This window comes from Dermacentor variabilis, chromosome 2, assembly GCF_050947875.1.
Source record: "Dermacentor variabilis isolate Ectoservices chromosome 2, ASM5094787v1, whole genome shotgun sequence".
In the NCBI taxonomy this organism is placed as follows: Eukaryota; Metazoa; Arthropoda; class Arachnida; order Ixodida; family Ixodidae; genus Dermacentor; species Dermacentor variabilis.
In genome coordinates, this window is record NC_134569.1 from 182,525,534 (window position 1) to 182,546,221 (window position 20,688).

General features: G+C 46.6%; 1 protein-coding gene across 1 annotated transcript in view; it reads right to left on the bottom strand.

Annotated features, from left to right (window-relative positions):
* Positions 1–20,688, bottom strand: part of LOC142570582 (phospholipid-transporting ATPase ABCA3-like) — an 86,376-nt gene that overhangs the window by 41,483 nt on the left and 24,205 nt on the right. The window contains exon 4 of the mRNA XM_075678953.1: positions 18,634–18,751. Coding sequence (XP_075535068.1) covers positions 18,634–18,751 — 118 coding nt within the window. The remainder of the gene's footprint in view (positions 1–18,633; positions 18,752–20,688) is intronic.

Genomic DNA, 20,688 nt, shown 5'->3' on the forward strand with positions numbered 1-20,688 from the left:
CTGCTGTGCTAGCGATTAGGTATTTTCGATTGTACCTAGAACGCACGAAATTCAAACTGTTCACTGACCATCAAGCGTTTACTCATTTGCTGAATGGTAGTCAACCGAAAGGGCGGATTGCTCGCTGGATGAGTGAAATTCAACAGTTTGATTTTGAGGTGGCACACAGGTGCGGAAAAGATTTGTCAGATGCTGATGCACTTTCTCGACTTCCCAATGTCAGTAACTGTGAGAACGAGGAAAGCGTGAACTCACTTAAAATCTGGGAAGGCGCAGAACAGCTGATGTATTTCGACGGAAAGTTTTACGTACCGGATAAACTGAAAACAAATGTTCTCGACCTCTATCACGATAGTCCAGAGTCAGGAGGGCATGACGGCTTCTGGCGAAAATACTACAAAATGAGGAGATTTACATGGCCCGGTATGAAGAAATATATTAGCGATTGCATTAGCTCTTGTCAACAATGTCAACTGAACAAACAAAATTTAAGCAGAAGACAGACAGCATAGTGCTTCCACCTCATTCAAATGTGTCACTTGAAATCGTACATGCTGATTTCGCTGAACTGAAGAAAAAAAGCGAAAGAGTAAAGAAAACTCAGTCCTTTTTAGTGAGCATTGATGAATGCTCAAGGATGCTAGCTGCCAAGCAAGGAAGAAAATGCTGATGCTGTCATATCTCCCTTGAATAGAGACATGTTTAAAGGATTAAAATGTGTCGTATCCGATAATGGCCCTGCATTCAAGAGTCAGGAATTTGTAAGGTGGGAAAAAGACAGAAACATTACCCTCAAGTTCACAGCACCATACCATCCGTCACCTAATGGACTAGCAGACCGAGTTATCCGAGATATAAAACAATATATAAGTATGTACCCAGGATTCTCAGGAGGGTGGAAGTGTTGTCTACAAGCCGCTGTGTCGCACCACAACAGATCTCATATGAGCAGTCTCGGATGCAGTCCTCAATACGCCGCCTTTAACGAGCATGCCTATTTGCCCGCGGCATATACTTGGCATAACAGGGAAGCTTATTGCTTAAATGATATTGCGCGACATAAAAAATGACACGGACGTGAAAGAAGACGACACACCAAGCGCAAACTTTCAACTAAGTTTATTGTGCCACTGCGTCATTTTATACATGGCAGGCAACGTAGATCGCGCAAGCGCTTACACGGAAATGAAGTGCGAAGTCATGTAACATGGTTACGTGTCATGTGACGCCGCGTCCAAGTAACGTAATTCTTTTTCTGTGAGAGCCAGAGACGGGAAGCTAACACACGCATCACCCAATTTCGCGATCATCTGCGCTTCAGATATCTCACGGATGAGCTGCGTTCTGCCACGGGAAACAATCGTGCATTGATCCTCAAGAGGCTTGCACCCATGATCGCGACAGTGGATCGCCAAGAAACCACCTGAGCCGTTTTTTACATTGTTGTTGTGTTCGCGGAGCCGATCATTGAGCCAACGCCCAGTTTGTCTGATATATTTCTTCCCACATGAAAGCGGGAGGTTGTACACCACCCGGTGTACACACTCGACAAACTTTTTTCGGTGATGCTTTCTGCACTTATCGGAAGGGACGGCATTTGGATCAGTCAGCCTGCAAAGCTTGCCGAGTTTGTCGGGAGCAGAAAAAACAACTCTTACGTTCGCCCTTTGGGCAATCTTTTTCAAGTTGTGGGATTTCCCGTGCATGTATGGTATGACACTTACTTTAGGGCGTATGCCAGGAGGGGCATCGGCAACTGACTTCTGCGTGCTAGACCGCGTTTCTCTTAAGATGCGTTCCGCGACAGACACTAGCACTACCCTAGGATATCCAGCCAGGGACAACCGTAAAGTTTGCGCTGCTAAGCTTGCGTCCACAACATGACAGCAAGGCTTGCTAAGGGCATTCTTGAAGCACAAACTGATAATAGCCCGCTTAACAAGCTTAGAATGTGCGGACGTATACGGCAGAAGTGGTTTGTTGGCTCGCGGCTCATACGACCAACACGTGTGGCTGTCCTGAAAGTTCATGCGAAGATCAAGAAAACGAAGAGACCTATCAACCGGCATCTCATGAGTAGTTTGAAGGGGGGCTAAGCACTTCTGAAACGTTTCTAACGCTTTCTTACTTTCCAGAATGAAGGCATCAGAAGAGCAGTCAAGGAAAATTAAAAAGTCATCAACATATTTAAATGTTTTAAAAACTGCGGTGCCTTGCACTTGTAAAGAAATGCCACGGTCTAAACAGGATAAAAACAAGTCACTAAGAATGGGAGCAATGCAAGAGCCAATACAAACTCCGCTCTTCTGCAAAAAACATTGGTTATCCCAAGTGATAAAGGTGGAATTAAGATAAATCTGTAAAAGTTCTAAAAATTGACTGCAAGACATGCCGGCCTCATTCTGGAAGGAAACAGCACCATACTTATCAATACATTGCTCGACACAGGACAGTACGCTTCTATGCGGCAAGGAACAATAAAGATCCTTTACATCAATAGAAAACGCCTGAAGACCACGGTCAGAATGTGACAGAATGTGAATGCAAGGCACTGCAGTTTTTAAAACATTTAGATACGTTGATGACTTTTTAATTTTCCTTGACTGCTCTTCTGATGCCTTCATTCTGGAAAGTAAGAAAGCGTTAGAAACGTTTCAGAAGTGCTTAGCCCCCCTTCAAACTACTCATGAGATGCCGGTTTATAAGTCTCTTCGTTTTCTTGATCTTCGCCTGAACTTTCAGGACAGCCACACGTGTTGGTCGTATGAGCCGCGAGCCAACAAACCACTTCTGCCGTATACGTCCGCACATTCTAAGCTTGTTAAGCGGGCTATTATCAGTTTGTGCTTCAAGAATGCCCTTAGCAAGCCTTGCTGTCATGTTGTGGACGCAAGCTTAGCAGCGCAAACTTTACGGTTGTCCCTGGCTGGATATCCTAGGGTAGTGCTAGTGTCTGTCGCGGAACGCATCTTAAGAGAAACGCGGTCTAGCACGCAGAAGTCAGTTGCCGATGCCCCTCCTGGCATACGCCCTAAAGTAAGTGTCATACCATACATGCACGGGAAATCCCACAACTTGAAAAAGATTGCCCAAAGGGCGAACGTAAGAGTTGTTTTTTCTGCTCCCGACAAACTCGGCAAGCTTTGCAGGCTGACTGATCCAAATGCCGTCCCTTCCGATAAGTGCAGAAAGCATCACCGAAAAAAGTTTGTCGAGTGTGTACACCGGGTGGTGTACAACCTCCCGCTTTCATGTGGGAAGAAATATATCGGACAAACTGGGCTTTGCCTCAATGATCGGTTCCGCGAACACAACAACAATGTAAAAAACGGCTCAGGTGGTTTCTTGGCGATCCACTGTCGCGATCATGGGTGCAAGCCTCTTGAGGATCAATGCACGATTGTTTCCCGTGGCAGAACGCAGCTCATCCGTGAGATATCTGAAGCGCAGATGATCGCGAAATTGGGTGATGCGTGTGTTAGCTTCCCGTCTCTGGCTCTCACAGAGAAAGAATTACGTTACTTGGACGCGGCGTCACATGACACGTAACCATGTTACATGACTTCGCACTTCATTTCCGTGTAAGCGCTTACGCGATCTACGTTGCCTGCCATGTATAAAATGACGCAGTGGCACAATAAACTTAGTTGAAAGTTTGCGCCTGGTGTGTCGTCTTCTTTCACGTCCGTGTCGTTTTTTATGTCGCGCAATATCATTTAAGCAATGGATTACCAACTTGCCCGGAATGCTGCTCTCAGGGAAGCTTAACTTGAAGGAAACGAAGAAGAGTTCAGAACAGCAAAGGAAGCACAGGAAAGCCATGAAGAGAGCATTTGAAAAATGTCATAACACAAATATTCCCGCAATTGCATTAGGCGATATGGTTTTGGTGCGGAAAGAATATGGCAGTCCTAACACATAACTTGTGGGTCCGTTTAAAGTGGTAAAATTCGCTACAAAAGAAGGATTACTCAAGACCATCGGCTACACGACGGAAAACGGTGCGATGGGAATAGCAGCCATTGCCAACTCCATCCCTTATTTACAGCGGATGGATGAAACAAAGCTTGCGAGAGTATAGTAGGCCGTCATGACAAAGGACAGACTTGGTGGGAACGGGAGAAGAAGAAGAATAAGGAGATCGTGCTTTGGTTCTGTGCACGCTCGTCGTGTAATGTTACCTCGAGCTAGATAAGTATCAAAGCGTAACTTTAACACTGCACGTACCAATGCACTCGGCAGTTCTGAAGGACGCTCGTCCCAACGTAACTTCACGTCCCTATTTGTCCGACATGTAAACCAATATTTTGAATGCGCGTCACTCCATATTTGCATACAGATTCACGCTCGCTGACAATATATGCCAGAAGAAGTGCAGCTGGAAACTTTCTCCAGGACTTTTAGGCAATGAAGTGTTCAGGCAGTTAACGTCATTTTTCATACGCCAGGAACAAAAATAAAAGGCACCGTACAAACTGTATAAGTGGTCAACAAAAGCTGCACCTTCGAAGCAGCTGCTTTAGGGTCTAAAAATATATTGAGCAGCGTGGCTCTGTGAGGTAGCACAGAAAAGTCCTCTGGTGATCAAAATTAATCCGGAGTCCCCCACTATGGTGCGCATCATTATCAAATCGTGGTTTTGGCACGCAAAACCCCAGAATTCATTCATTCATGTGTCGATATAGAGCAGGTCGGTATTCGTCTCAGAGCAAGAGTGTAGTAGCGACAGTGCTCATTATAATTAGTAACGTTGTTTGCTGGGCGAGTTGGTTCATATTACTGGGTGAAGGAAACCAGCGGGAAAACACGAAGACAAAGAAGAACCACACTTGAAAGGCGCTGGACTTCGCAGTCTACTCAACACAGCAATCTGCTACCCACAGGCACTCGTGGCAACTTACCTTTGCACTGCAAGAGATGTGGCTGCACACCAGATTTCAAATCAGTAGGCATTATTGGCAAGGGAAAGAATAAGAATGAACGGGAAAACTGTGAACCGTTCGAAGTCAAGAAACCGGGCCAAAGTTCGAGCGTGAGTGCATGAGCGACTCATCAGTACTCCTCACAGATAAACAGGTCGCGTTTTTATATTGCTGGGGCACGTTGCCCTAATCACTGAAATGCTTGACCAGCTTAATGTGCCTGTTTGATTGGTTGTGCGTCAGGTTGTTGAAGTCGACGCAAGCGCTGCTGGTCCGAGTGACTACCATTTTAATGAAACTTTCATATGTAAGTCCAGCGCTTGTCCTGTGTGGTTCTTCTTCCTTGTCTTTGTTTTTTCGCATGTTTCCTTCACCCGTTCATAATATTGCGTCAGCATTAGAAGCCTTTGTGCAAACGGAGACCCGGCGCCGTCTGTAGGTTACCTCGTTGCGTGGGTGAGGACAAAAAAGTGGAAAGGGAGTAACTCTGTGACCTCAAGTGGAGAGGACAAACCAAAGGAGAGGAGATGAGAGAGGGATTGTTAAGAAAGGGGAGAATGGTGCGCCGTCACAACTTTGGAGCCATACAAATGCAGGTGGCGCGTGACGTCCTGCTTCGGCGCTCACAGCTAGCAGACGCCTAGGAGAGAGGAAGGAATCACGCTGTGGCAAGGTCTATTCACATAGGCTACGTTTACATGAACTCTATGCGAGCAAGTCGAGTTAGATATCGGGCCCACCGAGCCCGACGTGATCACGTTTACATGCGTGTGTTTACATGCGTGTGTTTACATGTGTGTGTGTGTGTGTGTGTGTGTGTGTGTGTGTGTGTGTGTGTGTGTGTGTGTGTGTGTGTGTGTGTGTGTGTGTGTGTGTGTGTGTGTGTGTGTGTGTGTGTGTGTGTGTGTGTGTGTGTGTGTGTGTGTGTGTGTGTGTGTGTGTGTGTGTGTGTGTGTGTGTGTTCGTTTGTATGTGTGTACGTGCGCTATATTCACAAAGCAATATACGGTATTTCGGAGGGAAAGTAGAGAGACAAACCTGATCGTGGCAGCTTGACCAGCCCCAAACATCCGTAAAACAAAAGGAGTAGCAGAGCAGAAGCAGTTTCTTTTTGTTAATTGCATAAAATTCGAACTCTAGCTTACAGCGCAACAGTTCCGATGTTTAGTGGTATGTGCCCAAGCTCTCGACTTCTTGTATTGTAGGGAGCTTCGTGTTGCTTCCAGTTCGCCATACGTGTAGCTGACCCGTCTTTATTGCTCATTTTTATACGCAAGAACTAAACGACATATTAAAAGGCCATTTACGTTCGGTGTCTTTAGCTGATGAAATAAAGATGCTGAAGAACTCGCTTCTGACTAGTCTGCAAACTGATGGCACGCAGCGTCAAGCCCAGACACTAACTCGTTAGAGATGGACTTCCGGTTTCCGCTGCCGTCTGCAACAACACTATCCGTGTGTCTTGCCGCTACAATGAGATTACGCTGCGGAGTGCTTGTCTTTGCATTGTTCTGGTGCTATTCCCGCTGCCAAGGCATCAATCACGGCACCCACAGTGATCCGTCGCAACTCTCAGCGCTGGTAGGCCCGACCTGTCAGCGGTTACGTGTACATTACAAACGGGTGGAGCTGGGTCAGCCTGCCGCATGCAGTTGGACTAAGTCAGCCCAACTCTACGCCCGTTCAGACCGAGCAGTTTGCGTTCACATATACTTGACAGGCGTATTCCAGCCTGACAAGCCGACTGGACCCGCTTCCGTCGGGTTCATGTGAACACCGTGAAAGGTCGCGAAGGCGAGGCCGAAAAGCGACTTGTGCCATAGCAGTAATCCCACGGGTGAAAACACAAGTTGATGAAATTTATGCATATATTGCATGACTAATTTGAACACTTAAAAAATCAGAAAACGCCATTAGAATGAGAAAACATGAAGTCACAGGCTGTTTGCTGCCATCCACAATAATTATGAGTGCGAAACTAGGCAGAATTTTTACAGTGCGCTCGTGGTGATGGTGCTAAGACATTCTGATATGCAATAAGCGTATTTACGAGGGGAGATCAAAAAGTACTTGGCTATAACCAAATATGATGGTGACATCTCTCTACCTTTTGTTTAGGTCATCTATGCAGCATAGCAAGGTATGAAGTCAAGCCTTCCAGTTCGTTACTTGGTCTACATCAGTCAGTCAAACAAGGTGTCCTCCCACGAATTCAAGCGTGAGTAACGGAGTGTTATCAAATTTTTGTGCAAGGAAAGAAGTTTCCACAAGAAATCCACAGTAGGAAGGTGAATTTGTGCGGCAGTGAATGTCCTTTGTTTGCTAAAGTGACTCGGTGGTTCAGTGAGTTCAACCGTGGCCGTGTGCACGTGGAAGACGACCCAAGGTGAGGGCGGCCGACCACTTCCACCATGTTGGACCATTCTGCCTCATCAGAAAGCCTTATCATGAATAATCGCCCAATCAAGGTGTCCGAAGTTGCCGGAGAGTTGAACATTTCTTCTGGCAGTGCTTTCACTATTATCCACGATGTTTTGGGTATGTCGAAGGTCTCGGCACTATGGGTGCCACGAAGCCTCTCCAGCACAAGATCGACACCACCGCGTGCATTCATCAAGGGAACTTTTGCACCTCTATTCAAGCGACCCAGAAGATTTTCTCTCCCGCCTTGTTACTGGGACTGAGACCTGGCTCTCTCAGTGGGACCTAGAAACAAAACAGCAGTGTATGCAGTGGAGGCATTCGGGGTCCCCTCCCCCGAAAAAAATTCGAAGACCCAACGCACTGTGAGGAAAGTGACGGCGACACTTTTTTGGGACGCAAAGGGGATCCTGCTCATCGAGTATCTTGAAAACAGTAAGGCAGTTACAGGCGAATACTACGCCAACGTTCTTCGAAAACTGCATGCAAAGCCGTCGTGGAAAAACGCCGAGGCTTAGTGACAAAAGGTGTCCTCCTCCTGAACGGTCACGCCCTAGTTCACAGGTCATGTGTTGCCCAGGCTGCCATTCGAGAGTGTGGTTTCGAACAGCTGGACCACGCACCCTGCACTCCCGACCTGGCCCCGAGTGACTTTTATTTATTACCAGGTTTGGAGAAACACCTCAAGGGAGCGAGGTTTGATGACTTTAACTCGTCTCAATATGCCGCAGAGGTGTGGCCTAGAAACCAGAAAGAAAGTTTTTTTAGCAAGGCATGAAAAGCCTTCCAGGAAAATGGGAGAAGTCTATTAGGTGAGGGGAGGTTATTTTGAAAAATTAAAAATTTTCTATGGTCTGGCCGTTTTCCTGATATGCGAGTCGCAAAACTTTTTGATCACCCCTCGCAACACTGTAATGTCGAGAAAGCTCTCTCATGCTCAGCCACGAAAATAATGACAAATTATGTAATATTAACCCTAACATTTGATCAGTAATTTATTCTTTAGCTGCCTTTTTTAACCAAATGATATGTTTTAGCTATGTCTTCAGTACCAGAGAAAAACTTCAGTTGGCACGCGTGCTGTGTTGATGAAGGTGAAAATCTGGTTTTTATTAATTACTTCATAATAGTGTTGATTTTGTCTTGACAGCGAAATAACAGATGTGTGTTGGTACTAAGGACCCAAGCATGTTGAACTTAGTTCAATACCTGGGTGAACCTACTGTTCTCAATTCACGCAAAACTATCAAGGCTCACCTGTGTAATGCCTGCTGTTATAGAATCAGGGCTACAAATACAGATTGTCAGTTAAGGTATTCCAGTTGAATTGTGACGCTGTGTTGTGCGATATATGCCCACCTACTTACGCTTCAGTTGTACTTTTATGTGCTTTGTGCATGTAGTAAACGCGATCCGATGTGAGCTGGCGAAATAGACGACATTGCACAGCAAGCGTGGAGCGGCAAACGTTGATCTTTTTCAAACCTAGAGGTCAGCCCCCCAAAATGTAGAAAGCGCTGCCCTGCCCTCACAAGCGGTCGGAAGGGGACGGGAACCATTAACTGGTCAGCAGTCTAGATAAGGAAGAGACGTTTAGAGTATTGTTGAAAAAAAACACACATAGAAGACATTGATACGACCGGATTCGTTACAGGCATAGGTAGTGGTACAAGGTAGAGAGAGAGGCTTTGAGGGCGATAAAAAGATTAAATAGATGTACACAAAAACGCAAGATCAACAAAAAGAAAACACGTATAAGCATACTTGACAAAATCAAGCAGGCTAGGTGAATATTTGTCACCGCCCCCTTCCAACGTGCATGCCAATAAATCGTCCTCGTCATCAAGCCGCCATTCGAGGACATAAGGACTTCGATGGGAGTTTCGCTACTATGCACTATACATATTCGTTGGCTGTGGCGCGCTGTGGCGCGGAGCCCTGGACTTGGCAGATTGCCTGCGGCATTTAACAGCTGCAGACATGTCCTGTGAAGGCATGCCTTTCAGTACAGCATGAAGTGGCATGCGTAGGCGTCCTTAAGGAGCCTTGCGGCGTTCTTCAGGCGTCTTGTTGGATAGACAAGGCTTGCGAAAGGTTAGTGCTTACGAATATCTGTAAGATCAACCAACTGATCGATCATTAGGTTGTTTGTATTTATTTTACGCACGTCGTTCCAGCGGCGTTAATAAAGCAGCGGCAGCTTTGTCTGGCTAGGAAAGCAACTGTAATCTTCGCAGGAGTGTTCAATGACAGAATTTGTCTGTGGGGAAGCATACAGTCATACAAATTCCTGCAGAGAATTCCTTATTCATCACATTGTTTGTAAACAGCACATTCGCATTGTGTATATATATATATACACACAATGTCAAGAGGCGTTATAGTTCTATTGCTAAAACGCTAAGATAGCAGAGCACCGCAGCGAGAGGACACAGAGCTTCGGCAACGCAGGCAGAAGGCTTCCAAGCACTCGTTGTCGTCGTCTTTCTCTAAGCAGTGCCTACTGCTCGTTCTTCTTCAGTACAGTTGCCTCCCCGGGTAAGAGGAGCCGTCTCGGCGACCTACGGGCAAGATAGCACAGGTCGGTCAAAGTATGGCTTGAGCCGCTGAACGTGCACGATTTCGCGGCCTCGGCGGCGCTTATCGGAACGCTGCTCAAGGGGTTCTACCAAATAGTTCACAGAAGACGTTTGACTGACGACACGGTAGGGACCTTGGTACTTGGCCACAAGCTTGGGTGAAATTACAGGGCTGGTAGCGGGAACCCAAAGCCAGACTAGTGCGTCAGGGGCATAGGGTGCCGAAGAAGAGGGAATATCCCGAAGGTGCTCCTGTCGCTCCTAATCTTCCGAAGTAAATGTGCGGGCGAGCTTCCGGAACTCTTCCGCGTGTGCAGCAGCCTCGGACAGGGTAGTAGCCTCCGTTGTGCCAGGGCGATACGGATGGTGTCCATTGTGCAGGAAGGCTCGCGTCCGCAAAGAAGAAAGAACGGGGAAAATCCTGTAGTGGTCTGTGTGGCGATATTATAAGCGTACGTCACGAAGGGTAGAATTTGGTCCCAATTGGTTTGGTCAAATGCGACGTACATGGCTAACATATCGCCAAGAGTGCGGTTTAAGCGCTCAGTCATGCCATTTGTTTGCGGGTGGTATGCAGTAGAGGTGCGGTGAATTACGTTGCATTCCTTGAGCAGGGCTTCTATAACTTCAGACAGAAAGACGTGGCCTCTGTCGCTCAGCAACTCTCTGGGGGCTCCATGGTGAAGTATGATGTTACGCAGAAGGAACCAGGCAACATCCCGCGCAGATGCGTTGGGCAGAGGCGAAGTTTCGGCGTAGCGTGTGAGATGGTCAATCGCCACTATCACCCAGCGGTTGCCATCTGAAGTACACGGCAGGGCCCCATAAAGATAAACTCCGACCCTATCAAAGGCCCGTGCTGGACAAGGCAACGGTTGCAGTGGAGCAGATAACGCATGAGGGGCATTCTTGTGGCGTTGGCAAGCGAGGCAGGAGCGAACATATTGGCGGACGAATCGGTACATCCTGCGCCAGTACTAACGAATTCGCAGGCGCGCGTATGATTTTAGTACTCCTGCGTGTGCGCATTGCGGGTCATCGTGAAACGCTGCACATATATCCGAACGTAGATGCCGAGGAATCACGAGTAACCATTTGCGCCCATCCGAGAGGTAGTTACAGCGGTATACGAGCCCCTCACGTAGAGCGAAGTGGTGTGCTTGGCGACGCAATGCACGGCCAGTAGAAGGCCCTGATGGGTCTGACAGAAAAGCCAGCATAGCAACAATCCATGGATCCTTCTGCTGCTTCGAAAGCATATCCGTGGCGGTGAGGGAGGACTCGCATATTCGTACTTTCTGATAATTTGGCTGGCCTGACACTGGGGAGCGAGACAAGGCATCCGCGTCCGAATGTTTACGGCCTGAGCGGTACAGCACTCGAATATCATACTCTTGGAGGCGAAGCGCCCATCGAGCGAGGCGGCCTGAGGGATCTTTCAAGGACGACAGCCAGCACAGTGCATGGTGGTCCGTGATGACGTCGAAAGGGCGGCCGTAGAGGTAAGGACGAAACTTAGTTATGTCCCAAATGATAGCCAGGCATTCTTTTTCATTACGGAATAGTTTGCTTCCGCTTTTGTGAGTGCGCGGCTAGCGAAGGCAACAACGTATTCATCGAAGCCCGTCTTTCGTTGTGCAAGAACAGCACCAATGCCGACGCCACTGGCATCCGTGTCTATTTCTGTCGGTGCACTTGGGTCAAAATGCCGGAGTATGGGGGGTGAGGTTAGAAGACGACGGAGCTTCGTGAATGCGGCATCGCAAACTGGCGGCAAAGCCAAAAGGTCGTGGTTACCCGCGAGAAGCTGCGTCAAAGGCGCTATCATGGCGGCGAATTTGCGGATGACACGACGAAAATAGGAGCATAATCCAATGAAGCTGCGGAGTTCTTTTGTGGTCTTTGGTCGTGGGAATTCAGCAACGGCTTGGAGTTTGATATATATATATATATATATATATATATATATATATATATATATATATATATATATATATATATATATATATATATATTGGCTGGTGTCATGCCGAACTCGAACTTTCTGCACTTCCGGACCTTGAGACTATCGCACACCACCCTGCTTGTGCTCAACTGTTTGTGTCCGAAGACAATGCCGTCCCTCCATGCTCTTCCCTGATTGTGCCTGTGTCATGGGCCGCTATTTCCGATGGCACTGTTCTCTTTGCGCCCTCTGAGGTGTTCATTCGCCACAGATATTCTCCGCTGCCCTTTGCTCTCCTTACTCTTCGTAGTGGCGTCACGAAAATGGTCGTCGACAATCCCATGGCCTGCCCTTTATCTTTATTTGATGGTGAATGCCTAGGCCTCGTTCAACCGGTCGACACCTTTTGCATCTTTGACGCCGCTGCCGCTTCTACTTCTGCGGACCTTAGCGCACTTACTTGTGACCCTGCGGCTGATCAGTCACTCCTCGACGCTCCCCATCACTCCATGGACGATGAAACGTTATCTTCAGAACGAAGGCAGCTTATCGCTCTCCTGCAGAAGTTCCGCGCTTCTTTCGACAGCCATGCTTCCGCTTTGGGCAGCACATCGACCGTTTTTCACCCGATAAATACCGGCAGTCATGCACCTCTAGGGCAACGTCCTTACCGAGTATCCGCCTTTGAGCACCGTGTCCTTCACCACCAGGTTGCTGACATGCTCAAGCGTGGCGTTGTGCAGCCTTCAAACAGTCCTTTCATGTCATCGGTCGTCCTCGTTAAGAAAAAAATATAGCTCTATTCAATTCTGCGTGGACTACCAACGTCTGAACAAGATAATGCGCAAGGACGTTTAGCCGTTACCACGCATCGACGACGCTCACGACTGTTTGCAGGTAGCGGAGTTCTTTTCTTCGCTGGATTTACGTTCCGGGTACTGGCAAGTCCCTTTGGCACCGTCTGATCGACTTAAAACAGCATTGGTAACACCTGATGGATTATACGAATTCATCGTAATACCTTTCGGCCTGTGTATCGCTCCAGCCACTTTTGGGAGAATGATGGATGATATTTTACGCGGCCGCAAATGGAACACAAGTTTATGCTACCTGGATGACGTAGTTGTCTTTTCCGATGATTTCTGAGCACACCTCAGCCATGTCGAGCACGTAGCGAAATGCCTTACTGACGCGGGACCTCAACTCAACTTAAAGAAATGTCGTTTCGGCGCCCTTAAGCTCACTATTCTTCGTCATGTTGTATCGTGAGACGGCATGCTTCCGGATCTAGACAAGCTGCGCGCTGTCACCGACTTTCCTCAACCAAAGAAGTTAGAGGAGCTCCAAAGTTTCCTTGGTTTATGCTGTATTTCTGACATTTCATTCGAAATTTCGCTTCCATAAATGCACCCCTGGCAGCCCTTCTAAATGGCGACAAAGAGCTTTCCGCTTGGTCACCAGCCTGCGAAGACGCTTTCACGAAATTACATCATCTGCTAACCTCACCACCTATCCTCCGCCACTTCGATCCTGTAGCCCCCACAGAGGCTCACATTGAAGCCAGTGGCGTCGGTCTCGGCGCCGTTTACTCGCGCAACGAATAGCGGGGTATGACGAATATGTTGTTGCCTACGCGAGCCGAACTCTAAGAAAGGCCGAGGCTAATTACTGTGTTACAGAGAAAAAGTATTTAGCCATTATTTGGGCCCTTGGAAAATTCCGTCCTTATTTGTATGGTCACCCTTTCGATGTCGTCCCTGACCATCACGCCCTTTGTTGGCTGTCTACCCTTGAGGACCCATCTGGTCGACTTGCTCGCTGGGCCCTTAGGCTACAGGAATACGACATCGGCGTTCTCTACCGTTCCGGCCATAAACAGACGGACGCTGACGCCCTTTCTCGATCACCGGTCTCCGCTGACTGCGCTTGCCTATCCGCATTCGAGCACATACTTACATCTCATGCACTGCGCAACATGCCGTCGGAGCAACGCAAGGATCCCTGGATCAGTGCTCTCATCAGCATCCTTTCTGATCCGTCCACATCTACACCATCTTGCGCTCTTCGCCGCCTAGCTACCTACTTCAGCATGCGCGACGGCCTTCTTTATTGTCGTAATTACCTTTTTGACGGTCGCAAGCGGCTTCTTGTGATACCCGGCCATCTCCGTGACCTTATCTGCGACGCTTTCCACTCAGACCCTGAGTGCGCGCATGCCGGCCTCTTCAAGACCTAGTCAAGTCAAGTCAGTTTTATTTACATCGTTATGATGTGGGCAGGCTCAGGCAAAAAAGAGAACAATTTTCGCTTGAGGGAGCCCGAACCCCCCTACATGGCGTATGGCAAAGTCAAAAGTTTTAAAAAGGTACAAAAACCACACACACTACATAGCAGAATACAAGAAATTCAGAACAGTCGATATAAATTCTTGGTACATGCTCATTAATACACAATGCATAGGTGTTAACTGAAATGCAAATGTCATTGGTCTCACATTTTGACGCAAAGGGAATACAGCGGCTTACAAAAATGATATCTTAGAGTTTGTGTACTAGATGTTTCAGGTGAAAAACGTTCAAAGATGAGTTTATTTAGTAACCTTGGAACTGCATGACGCATCACCTGTCGACAATGTTCTGCACGGAAAAAGGGAATGGTCCAACGTTCGCGTTTTCGAAACGAGTATGGCGCTGAGTTTGATTCGAGGGACGACAATGTTATCAAGAAGTTGTCATTGTGAAAAATGGATTTTTTATATTTTATGGCAAAGGAAAATTAGTATAGCTTATGAACGGGTATGATTTTGAATCGCTTAAACAGTTTTTCGGTATGTGCGAGGTAGTCAACATTGGCTATGTAACGTACTGCTTTCATTTGCAGCATGTATATCTTGTGCAGGTTAGTTTGAGTAGTGTTGCCCCAGACAAGGAAACAGTAGTTAACATACGACATGAATAATGTGTTGTATACTATTAATTTAATCGATACAGGTAGATAGGAGCAAAATTTCGCGAGCATTCCGACGCACTTTGATAATTTGGTTAAAGTAGAGCTAATGGAAGGGTCCCAGCTGATGTTCTTGTTAAAGAAAATTCCTAGTGTTTTTACTGTGTCTACCACCTCTATAATAGGGTTGTCTATATTTAGCTTAAGGTCTGATGTAACGACGCTCAGCCGGTAATGAAAAAGTACCGCGTTTCTTTTCTTACTATTTATTATCAAGGAATTGGCTGCGCTCCATGATTTCAACTTTTCTAGTACACTGTTTGTTTGAAATGAGCAATGGAATGCTATTGCCCCTAAACAAAAGACTCGTATCATTTGCATAGAGAAGAAATATTGGAAGGTTGCTGATATCTGTTATGTCGTTTATGTATACAATAAACAGTAGCGGTCCTAAAATACTTCCTTGTGGAACTCCAGTGGTTATAGGTTGAAGGGTTGAAACATGCTGATCTATTGTTACTCATTGATATCGACGCTGTAGGTGGGACTTTAGTAGACAAGCTGCAGTGCCATGGATTCCATATCTTTCTAGCTTGTCGAGTAGCATTTGATGGTTTAGGCGATCAAACGCCTTCGGGAAATCCACAAGAACACCTATGCAGATCTCCCTGTTTTCAAGTGCCTCGAGTATTGTATCTTTTTGCATTAGTAAGGCTGCTTATGTGGACCTGCTTGGGCGGAAACCATGTTGTGACAGATTAAAGAGGTTAAGCTTATTGCAGAAGTTCATGAGTCTTATGAATTACTTTTCTAGGCCCTTAGAAAAAAATCGGCAGAATAGAAATCGGTCGATAGCTGGACATATCGTTTTTATCGCCACTCTTGAAAAGTACAATTACTCTGGAGATGTGCAATAATTTAGGAAAGCAACTTGTTGATAACGCCACATTACATATATGTATAATTCAGTAGGGGGGCAATAACATTCAGCACATATTTAACTGGAATAATTTGTATGCCATCAATATCACGTGATTTGCTATTTTTCAACAAGTTGAAGATATTACATACCTAGCATTCACCTGTCGGATCAAAATAAATGCTGCGGTTATTCCTAGGAATTGTGCTGCTCAGAGATTGAGGGTTTTGAGAACTGCTGACAACATCTTTAAAAAATGTTAAATTCTTCAGCAAGTTCTGTGCCATGTATGCGGCGGTCCAGAAAGACGAGATCTTTGATAACTGGCGACGATGGTGTTCTGTGTAGCAACATGTTTAGTTCTTTCCATATGTCTGCACTATGCTTACAGGATTCCTGTTGGAACTGGTGCTGCAGGAAACGCCGCTTTTCATTTCTCAGGAAGGAATTCAGCTTATTTCTATATTGCTTAAATATTTTTAAATTTAGAAGTGACGTCGTTTTTACAAACTTTTTTATTCGTTTTTTTTAGCCTTCGTTTTTATTCGTCTTAAACATTCACGGCATCCAGGGCTTTCGGTTGTTATGATGCGGCTTTAAAATAATTTCTCTAAATTCTTCACAGTAAATTCGCTTAAAAATGGATATGACTGTTTCATACGCCTCATCTGCAGGGTCACAGCGGAATACACTATCCCAGTTTTCATTCACAAGACCTTATCTGCGACGCTTTCCACTCAGACCATCAGTGCACGCATGCCGGCCTCTTCACGACCTATGTTCGACTACGCATGCGATTTTATTGGCGCAGCATGTATAACTACGTGCAAAAGTTCATTCGCTCCTGTGCTCAGTGCCAACGCCGAAAACCACCTCCCAGGCAAGTCTACCCGTCACAACCCATTCCTTGCCCTAGTCGATCCTTTGATCATGTTGGTATTGACATATGCGGACCTCTACCCTCGACCGCAGCAGACAACCACAGGATTATTGTTGCAGTGGATCACTTGGACCCGCTATGCTGAAACAGGCGCTCTGCAGACTGCCACCGCCCGCGACGTTGCATCGTTTCTGTTGCGACATTTCGTTCTTCGCCACGGTCCCCCTCGCGAACTTTTGAGCGATATAGGCCACAATATTCTTTACGATGCTTTGAAGGCACTACTCGATGAATGCCGAATCGTCCACCGCATTAGTACAACGTACCATCCGCAAACTACCGGCATGACCGAGCGCTTCAACCATACTCTTGGTGATATCCTCTCGATGTACGTCGCCTCTGATCATTCAAATGGGGACCAAATTCTCCCTTTCGTGACGTATGCGTACAATACTGTGGCCCAAACAACTACAGGATTTTCCCCTTACTTTCTTCTATAAGGACGAGAACCATCTAATACGTTCGATACCATTCTTTCATATACACCTGACGCGTCCGAAAGTACTCCGCTATCTGAAGCTGCTCGTCATGCCGACGATTGCCGCCAGCTTGCCCACTCATTTTCAACTGAGGACTAGTGGCAGCTTCTGCACGCTCCGTTCTGCACCAACTTTTTCTCCTGGTTGTCTCGCATGGCTTCGTGAGCCCGCTACCACACCCAGCCTAACCACACAACTTGTCGCAAAATACCTGGGACCCTACCGCGTCCTGGAGCAAGCGTCTTCCGTCAATTACATCGTAGAGCCCCTCACGCCTTCGACGGACCTACGCCATCGCGGCCGCAAACTTTTGCACGGCTCTCGCATTAAGCCATACTACGACACAATAGTAGTTTCTTCCGGTTTGAGCTCGTGGTTGCTGTCCTTGGCGGAAACGCTCGTGACAGCTACCCGTTCGCCTGCGCCCGTTTTTAATAAATCTCCTAGCAATTTAAATTAAATTATGGGGCTTTACGTGCCAAAACCATTTTCTGATTATGAGGCACACCGCAGTCAAGGACTCCGGAAATTTCGACCACCTGGGGTTCTTTAACGTGCACCTAAATCTAACTACACGGGTGTTTTCGCATTTCGCCTCCATTGAAATGCGGCCGCCGTGGCCGGGATTCGATCCCGCGACCTCGTGCTCAGCAGCCCAACACCATAGCCACTGAGCAGCCGCGGCGGGTTCTTAATATATAACTGTGGTCGGTTCATATTCCAAGCCCGCGCTGTTGCTACTCTGATGCACTATTTCTTGAGTTACCGGCCGGTCTGCAAGCCTCCGCGTGCACATCAACTTCGGCGCTCACAATCGTGTGCTGAATTTGACAAGACTATCATGAGCTAGAGCCCCGCCACCGTATTCTGGCACAAGCTCGGCATGAATCAGCTTCGCATTGAATACCTTCAAATCCAAAACGGCAATTACCGCTCATGCTTTAGCCAAACTTCCTGATGAACGATGCCGTTTTTATTTTCATGTCTCAAGGGTGGTCTGTGGTATCATATAGAATTTTTTTTTATTCCGCTGAAGCTAGCGAAACCTGAGCTCGCTTGGATGTCTGCCTTGTACACGTGCTTCAGTTTTGGTGCCCATAACACGGTACTCTATCAACGGCCCTTGAATATTAAGCAAAAGCTATTCAATCAACACAACTAACTGCTATTATTGAGACCAAACTTAGTCTTACTAGTGATGGTGGCCCACTCTGTGTGACCTAAATAATTCAAATATTCTGACCACTTATCTAACCAGTTAGTCAAGTCTAAACAAAAACATTCGAATACTATTTGCATGGCTAATTCGTAGGAATTAGCACTTAAACGTTATGATTTAGTTTGAACGTAGAAAGCGACTTTTAGTACGTAAATATTAGCCGTTTATATACACTGAAGGAAATTCAATGCGACAAAATATGCCTAAAATATTTTAGCACTGTTGCACTGGTCTTCGGTTACGACAGTGTGAGATGTACTGACCTGTGATGCAACTCATGAGCGTTGTCTTGCCAGCACCATTGTGGCCAAGCAGCGCGGTCACTTGATCTGAGTAGATCTTGAAACTAACGTTGTCAAGTGCGGTGAAGAAGCCGAACTTCTGTGGATGCGTTTATGGGAGACGAGATGCAAAAAAAAAAAATGTCTGCTCTCAGTTTCATACAATATTTTGTCGTTAACAAAAAGTGGTTAATTCATTGCATCAGTGCATAGTTTTGCAACAACAATTGTTACAGCGTCAGCAGTCCGTACGATTCTTCACACCATACCTAGTCAGTCCCTTATCCATCTGTTTCTATATCCATACCAGTGCACTCTGTAGCCTACACAACTCCAACGATTTTATGCAACTGCTATAAAGTAGTTGCGCTGGTGCGGCGATACTTTGAGTAAATACAGTGTAAACAATGTTGCTTTGAGAAGTGTGGTGGGGTAAACTGGGCGCGCACATATAATTATATAAGTTTTCAATTAGAAAGACGCATATACCCATTCCCTCACGCTAGATTAGACAGGACGCAAGCAGTACACTTCAGACAATTACAAACAGACTCTTACAGAAACCCTAGACTCATGCACGCCATGTATCCAGACATGTACACTACAAACAGATGCACATCGTGTGGCGAGGTTGCCACACTAAATCACATGTTATGGGAGTGTCGGGACCTAACAAACAAGTCGGGCAGTGCTGACCCCTCCGTCTCTTCCACCGCCAGCCTCCAGTCACGCTGGATGACCCCACTGCTCAGCTCTGACCTGACAGCACAACTCTGGGCCGTCCAGCGAGCCGAGGAAGCCGCTTCGAGACAAGGTCTCGGAACCGCGTCCGCGGCGGGTGCCCAGACCCACTAAAAAGACGCCGGACTCAATTCTTGTTGATTTTAAATAAATGTTTACGCTCTCTCTCTCGTGGCTGCCTGGCGAGTTGTGACGTGCCTCGAAAAATTATACTTGTGCATTTCGAACGATCCGCGAAGATATATAAAAAAAAATGTGTGCCGCCGAAACATTTCCTCATCCAGTCACCACGGCTGTACATTCAACTTTACATCCGCTCTGAGTGGCGCTAACACTGCCAGGGCTAGACCTAGTAAGCATAAATAGCCAGGTAAGTGGACGAATTGATAGCCCTAGCATGATTGGTAGCGCGACGCACCCGTAATGTGGTGGTTGTCGATTCGGCTCCCACCGGAGGCAAGTTGTCTTTTCGCCCACATTTATTTCCCTTTTATACATTATTTTCTACACTTCCATAAGAGCGACCGGTAATTTTCGCGATGCCTTCCATTGCTTCAATGTTTTTTGGCCACACACACACACACACACACACACACACACACACACACACACACACACACACACACACACACACACACATATATATATATATATATATATATATATATATATATATATATATATACACACACATAATGAACGACAAGAAAGGGGGTTAACAGGAGGGGCCCACTTCTAAGAAGCCAACAAAGACACTGTGGAAAATATAGGGGGAATTACTTGTACTTACTAATTGAATTAAAGAAAGGATAAGTTCATGGAAATGAAAGTGGATGGAAAGACAACTTGCCGCATGCAGGTGGGGAACGATCCCACATCTTCGCATTACGCGTGCGATGCTCTTACCGATTGAGCTACCGACTATGCGGCGCCGTTCTTCTCTCCACTTTCTGGGATATTTTAGGTTTGCCTACTAGAACTAACCCTAGGAGTGTTATCTGCAGCGCCACCACTAACGAACTTTGGCGGCGGATTAGGAACAGCCTTTGTGCCGCAGGCATCACGAGTACATTATTTTTTTGGCGTGAAGGCAACTGGTCAGTGAAGCCACACATGCTACCCGAAGGCATCAATGTTGTCGGATTCGAGACCGTCGTTATGTAATGTACGAGAATAAAAGGGGTTTAGCGAGGGGCCCGATCTTTATTAAGGATATAAGAAGCCAACAAACAAAGACGACGTCCGTCCGTCGCCCTTGCTGACCATCGGCGTTTGCTGATCGATACCGTAGGTCGG